This window comes from Embiotoca jacksoni, unplaced genomic scaffold (assembly GCF_022577435.1).
Source record: "Embiotoca jacksoni isolate LCO1_2020_lvr unplaced genomic scaffold, fEmbJac1.0.p SCAF_3, whole genome shotgun sequence".
Lineage (NCBI taxonomy): Eukaryota > Metazoa > Chordata > Actinopteri > Embiotocidae > Embiotoca > Embiotoca jacksoni.
In genome coordinates, this window is record NW_027185381.1 from 3,767,518 (window position 1) to 3,774,881 (window position 7,364).

Genomic DNA, 7,364 nt, shown 5'->3' on the forward strand with positions numbered 1-7,364 from the left:
TAAACATTTTGCTTCATATTTTTCTTCCTTCACAAAAAAAGCTTGAATTTGAATGAGGATTTTTCCTGTTTGCTCAATCAATAAATATGAATTTAAAACATACTAGTTTTGTCTCCTTATTTGAAAACATTGATAGAAAAATGTGGTTTTTACTGTTTGCTTGAGCTCTTCGGTTGTTATTGGAAAAAATTCTGAAGTAAATGTAAGAAAGACACACAACTTCTAAAGCATGATGAAAATATCAATTTGGATTACAGAATTCAACCCCCCCCCCCCCACACACACACACACACCCCAAAATGTATGTGTTGTATGCAGTCTGATTGGATGCACGGCCACCGTGTATGAATTACAACCTTTTGTTTTATTGTGTGGATCATCATTTATCACTTATGTGAAAAAAATGATTTTGGCCCTAATCCCCCCCCCCCCCCCAAAAAAAACAACAAAAAAAACAACAAAAAAAAACAAAAACAAAACATAGTTAGCTAATGTGCGTCATGAAACATAAATTCATCACCAAATAAAAAGGTTATCCTCATACATTAGAAGTGGTCATTTGATGTTGTGTTAATATGTAAAAGATATGCAGCTTTATATTACACAAACTGAAATCAAAAATTCTGAATGCATCAACATTATATGAGATCTATAAGTGTACAAAGAACAAATAAGGCTTCAGTTAACAGCTCCATGAAGGTTTAATGTTAATACAACACTGAAAACAACTGGCCTGATGTTGGAATTGTCACCATGTTGTCAGGACTATAATCATCACCTATTGTAAAAAAAACAAAAAAAAAACACATTCAAAGGTAAGAAAGATACTTTTACATTTTCATATGGGTCACATTAGTTACATATATTTAGCAGCATATGTGTGGCATTAAGACTGTCCTCAAAGCAGCCTATATTGGTCAGAGTAATAATGACAGTGGGAGTCAGGTGAGGTAGTCATAGAGCTACAAAGTCTGTGTAGGGAGGAGGTCAGGGTGGCTGGACGGGTCAACAAAACATTTTAAAACCTCTAACAACTGTTTCAACATTGTGTCTTTAACCACGACTGCTCTATAACCTTAATCACATTCGGTATTATTGTGACCATGACGACGAAGGTCCTCAAATCTACCCAAACCTAACAAAACCATTTGCAGCATCGTCACATCAAGAGGTGAGTTCTTTACATTGGAGGACTTGTTGATAGTATGTTGTATATAAAACGTGTTGCATTTTTCTTACTGTTTAACATTTGTACAGCCTGTTCAGTCTGGTGATGTCATTCTGACTCATCTGGGAGCCCGTGCCGAATTCAACGTTGGCGTTGGGGATGGGCACCATGGTGGGCTTATTGTTCCCGGAGAAGGCATACCTGAAATTAATGCACAGCTTAAATTGCTTTTAGTTTGCGTTAAAGAAGAAAAGTAGAAACTATTGCTTTATTATTTAAAGGGGCAGTTTGTTCTCATACAAAAACAGTTTTGTCATTTGGCACTTATGATGTTATCATGATATTAATAAATATAAAGATAGACCTACCAGATGTACCAGATCTATTTCACAACTAAGGACATTGACTTTGTTTATAAATTTTGTCTCAATAAAAAAAAGTAAAGGTCATTTCCAGAATGAGGAGAGAAAGAAATGAATGAAATCAATCCCTGATGGTCTGAATAAACAAGTTCTAGATAAAAGTGATGGCGGTCTCTCCAAACCTGTGGTACTGCATCACAGAGTTGTAGTCATAGGGGGTGTTCAGGTTCAGAGTGTTGATCTTGTCGAAGGCGTACTCCCAACCTGAGAGGGAGAAAATCACACCAAGGGTCGGAAACCAACTTTTAGTGAGTCGTTTAAGACGATCAAACATTTGATCCATCGTCGTTACGGCTGGATTATGGCTGTTCTGGTCAGTAAGTACCGTGAGAACCGCACAGAGTGATGGATTTGCTAGTGAAGTTCAGGTGTTGGTCATTGATTGATAAGCTCCAGCGGTCTGGATCTTTACGATCAAGATTTTGGATTTGTGCTTGTGTGGTTCAACTTTTATCACGTTCAAATTTGTCATCAGGATTTGGAACAAAGTTTGGATTTATGTAGCAGCGAAGTTGAACGGATCGGGTTCTGACCAGACTGGATGTTCTCCCACAGGATGCGGATGTGCTGGTCCCTGTCGGAGCGACACTGCTCGTGGTTGAAGCCGAGGGCGTGGAGCAGCTCGTGCTGGACGGTGTTGTGGTAGAGGCAGCCCTGACGGCTCAGAGACAACGTCTGGGAGTAACCACGGCGACCGACGTAGGAGTAACAGCTGGGTTCAAAAACAATACTCATTAAAGCAGGCAGGGATGAAAGTTCAGATGACTGTAAGTACTTTTATGACAGATATTTGTTATTTTCATTTCTTGCTGACCTTTAGATTTAGGTTCGAGAGAGCTCAAATTAATACATTTGTTCTGATAATGAAACAGTATCCTTATGTTGTTGTTCCATATCCTCTCTTCGGCTATTGTTAGTTTAAATGAAGGACATTTATTTTATTTTTGTTAAATTGTTGGTATTTGCAGTGAGGAGTGTTACTTGGGATATTTGGTCTTTTTTTTATTTTTTTATTTTATTTTTTTACCTTTAACGTTTGGGAATCTTTGCCTTGTTAAATGCTGAAGGTACACACACACACAAAAAAAAATACATAATTTGGATGACCAGAGATTACTTCTTAGGGGTTAAAGAAATGTTAGAAGAAGGATCCAAAAGGGTTCAAAGACTCTAAATGTGTCTGAATGTGCAAGGGGAAAATTGCATCTAATAAAGCAAAATACATGTAAAGAGCGTTTCCATTTTGAGTTCATGGTGCAGGCATACAAAATTTGGTGATTTGACACGTTGCAGAATGCCACTTTTATCCAAGGGAAATCTAAGTAGATAAATAATGATTTAAGTTAAGTTTAAAAGGGCTAGCGATGCCTAAACACACACACACACACACACACACACACACACACACACACACAGTTACCCGTTGTTGGACTGGATGCTCAGGTAGTCTCTTTGGCTGGTTCTCTGGACGAAGCGAATGCAGGAGACGTCGTGGAATGAGAGGAGGCCGCGCTCGATGATGGAGCGCTCACGAGAAGCTGAGAGGACAAGAAACACGTACACACAATATACACTCACATATCTGAGGATATCTGCAAATGTACACACGTATTAAACATGTGGAGCTCTAGTGTTTTCAGTGCTTGTCCTTATGCTGATATGAATTCATTTTAAGGGTTTTTTCCATGGTAGGACAACAGGATAAATAAAAACAAAATAAAGAGAAAGAGAAAAAGGAAATTAGAGAGGACAACAGTTAAAATAAAAGAAAAAGGGCTGATTTGGAGATATCTAAATAAAAATCTGGACTTGCACTTGTTAAAATTATTTTGAACATTAACTTCTGAGTTACATAATGGCCGAGGGAAATTTAGGTCCCATTTTTATGCCCATAAAGCAAAAAAGAGAATGAAAATATCTTGCTATGTTTCATAACAAATATTTGCAACTCCATTTTTTGTATTTTATTCTTCAATATTGTTCAGTTACTTACAGTAATGTGTGGCAATGCTGTACGGCACGTAGATCCTTCCGTCGGCCGATTTTGGCCACATGCAGCTACTGGAGGTGCATTGATCAGCGTTCCTCTCATTTTCATTGTCGTAAGCAATGTCATCCATGACGAAGGGCTCCTCCTCGGTATGCACTGTCAAAGGAGGACATTTAACGTTCAGTCAGTCACTTCACCGTGCAGCCTACACTGTCGTGTGAAAATTTACCAAACAAGAGAAATAGGATTTTAAAGATAAACTTGCAGGTTGAATTTCAACCTTCACCAAATTCAAACTAAATATTTCTTTGAAAAGATAGATTAAAAGATGTATTGAGGATTTTAGGTTTTACGAGACAGGATATGGAACCGCAGTCTCAGATGCAATTTTTTGTCGCGTCTGATTACATCACAAAGAGGAGTCGTCTCTGAGCACTGAGTAATCAACCCAGTATCATACCAAAGCGTGTGAAACACCCGCCCGTCTAATAGAGAACAGCGTGTCAGAGTTACAGTTTAGTCTCGATAAGGCGTGACAAACCATGTGGTCGGACACAGGAAAAAAAACAAACACATGGTGACATGTAGAGAAACGAAAACGGTGTTGTTATGTTGGGGAGAGTCCTTAAAAGAAATCCACGTTGCTTTCTCCCAGACTCTGATCTCCTGGATGAACAGGACCTGTTTTATCCACTCAACCATCCCAAACTTCCTCCCTCCAAGGACTTCGGCACTTCACGTCAAGGCGAGGCCGACACCCGGACACGCTATCCTGTAGCGCACTGGCAAGTGTATCACACCCTCTGGCGTGCCAGTGCAGTAGATGGTAGTGAGTACAGGCGACTGTGATGAAGTGAGTTGTGTTTTTTTCCCTAGTTCTGCGTTACAATTCCCAATTTTTCATCCTCTGTTTGTTTCCTCACATGAAAGGGAAAAGAGGCCTTTTTCTGTGTCAGCTTGTTTTGTGCAGGTGAAGAGACTTTCTGTTTATTATTAACATAGAAATTAGTATTATATACTTATTATTTCTCCAAATCTCTTGTTTGTTCCTGGTCTTTTCGACACCTAGCAGGCTTATTGTCAAAACTACTGTTATGATCCATATTTTTCTGCTGCCACACTTGACCTGCTTGATTGTGTTCCCTTTTGTGTTCTGTTTTTTGAGGCAGGTGTAAAACTTTGTTACAAAAATGACACTAAATGTTATTGTGGAGCATCCGATATTTAGATATATTATCTTCAAAAATCTGCTTCAGTTTCCGATACATTAGTTGACTGGGTAGTTGACCTGCATGTTTCTTTTTAATGTATTTGTTAAAAGCCCAGTACTGTATGTAATAAAGGTTAAAAAAAAAAAAAAAAAAAAAAAAAAAAAATTACCCTTGCAATGAAGGGCTTTTTTATACTCTCCCCCTTGGTAATATTATTCACAGGGAGGGTGTCTGTTTTCACTCTTATGCAGCTATACATTCCAATGCAGCCCATCAACCCTGACACAACAGGTTCATTACTTTACAGCCTAGATGATGTTAACAGCTGGATATCTGCAACGTTTCTGCATCCAAGTTCAAATAAAACTGAATATATTATTACTGGCCAGCAGCAACGGACACCTAAAGTTGATTCTCTTTAGGAACCAGAAAATAGCAAAAAGTACCATGTCATCAGTTGGCATATATCTTTCATCAAAGGGGAAAGAAAACCCATGAAATAATGTGTTCGGTTGTCTTATGAAAAAAGACAAACACAATTAATTGTATTGAATTGAAAACAGAGAATTTGGGGGAGGAAGCAGTATGGTAAAAAAAAATAAAAAAAAAAATAAAAAAAAGTATTTCTCTTAGAAAAGTGGGTAACGCAGATTCATGAACCAGATGACCAGATCCACCAGATTCTTCTTCTAATAGTACAAACATGCTCCAAAATTAGGATTTAGATGTGTTAAAGTGTCTCACCAACATCCTTGTTGGCCTTCCACAGCAGCTCAGAGACGGAGAGATCCTGGATGAAGGAAATTACATAACTCATTAATATATTAATTTACAAAATAAAAAACGTTAATATCCAAGTGCTATAAGGGTTCTTTATGCCATACATAGTAATAAGCAGAACTTCACTAAAACATATTACTTATTGTCGGATACAAACTGTACATAAGTGCACATAGTGAAGAGAAGAGATTCGCTTGAACTGACTTGGGAGAGTGAGCAGGTGGTGACCTTTCTGATACAGTACTTCAGATAAAGTGGCTGTTTACATAACAGCACTATAGTGACTATTCAGCATTACTTATCAGTTGTGAAAGAATGGAAACTTACTCAATGCAGAAAAAGGGCCCTTGTAACATTAACATAACTTTTATCATTGATTATTAATGCTCATGTTCGCATTTTGCTGCTGTAGCGGGTTGAGATGTATATAATTACATAAATAAAAGAAAAAGCAACGCGTCCCTTAAATTTGAGATGTTTTAATTATGAAATATTTGACATTTCTTGAAAAATGACCAATTATCAATAGTTTCTAATGACTAATTAGTTCATCCACTAATTATTAAAATTCTTCTTGTCAATACTGCGCATAACAAAGTGTCTTCATATGATTTGAATTCAAAAATCTTGTGAAGTAAAACGTAAGTAAAGCCGCTTGATAAATGTAGTCAAGTAAAAATACAATGTTTTCCTTTTGAAATGCAGCACAACTTGAAAATAGCATTAAATGTAGTTACTGTAAAGCACAACCTTACATTTATACTTATTTGTAGTTACCAACAACCTAATGGTATCTTTTGTACTTAAATATTTAACCCTTTGGGTTTCCATACATGTAATATCTTTAGTTGATATTAAATATTATACCAGTATACTTTTATGTGCCACCATTAATTACAATTTTTCTGGAATCTACATATTCCCATCTAACTAAGCACCAGTTCTTTACTTGGGACAAAGATTAGAATTTAAGGTGCAATTACAAACAAGATTAAACAAAGTAAGTTTTAATCAAATGTCACGTAAAAAAAAAAAAAAAAAAAAAAAAAGTGGTAGAAAAGTGAACGTTCATTTCATGTTTATAATGATTTCTGTTGTAGAGTAAACCCACAGACATTACACACGTCCTCACCTTCTCTTCAGCCCAGCAGCCGTCGGAGACCACCAGGAGGATGAATAAACCGAGTGTATACGTGAAGGAAGCCATGTCAGCAGCCTGCAGGTGCACAGTGTTAACAGCTGGATCTCGCTGCAGCTCCTGTTTATATCCATCCATCCATTATCTATACCGGCTTTACCCTGAACAGGGTCACGGGTGGGGTGGGTGGTTGGGGGGGTTGGAAGCCCTCCCGTTTCTAACCTTCAGTATTTCTGCTCACTGGTAAAAAAAAAAAAAATACCACACTGCCTTGACAAGATTGACTCTTCCCACCTTAACTGAAGTAAATTCTGCTCGCAGCAGCACCTGTGAAGTGCGTGAGAGCGTCGGCCCTGAGGACACCTGCTTCATTTGGTTGGGTTTTTGTTATATTTCATACCAATATTACTGGTCATGGTCATCATTCTGAACAGGGAAAAAAAAACCCTGTTTAAATATAAGAAAAAAAGTTATCCGTTATAAAATATTCAGATTTCGGTGGAGACTTTCCCTTTCATTTTCTAAAATACACACTGCACAGTAAAATCAACAAATCTTCTATGGTCATAGTGAGAATAACTCCAGACAGTCTCGAGTCCACCGAAAATGTAAAACAATCTCTTAAAAATAAAGGTATATCAGAGTTCAAATATGA

At 37.5% G+C, this 7,364-nt stretch overlaps 1 protein-coding gene across 1 annotated transcript; it reads right to left on the reverse strand.

Moving 5' to 3' along the window:
- Positions 1–682: 682 nt before the first annotated feature.
- On the reverse strand, positions 683–6,780 carry LOC138206119 (high choriolytic enzyme 1-like). Its single transcript, XM_069162624.1, has 8 exons — positions 6,704–6,780; positions 5,536–5,581; positions 3,584–3,736; positions 3,011–3,128; positions 2,124–2,302; positions 1,713–1,794; positions 1,240–1,369; positions 683–778 (listed from the first exon to the last, which is right to left on the reverse strand). Exons 1-7 carry the CDS (start codon positions 6,776–6,778, stop codon positions 1,243–1,245), a joined length of 780 nt encoding a protein of 259 aa, XP_069018725.1. The 5' UTR covers positions 6,779–6,780; the 3' UTR covers positions 683–778; positions 1,240–1,242.
- Positions 6,781–7,364: the final 584 nt, after the last annotated feature.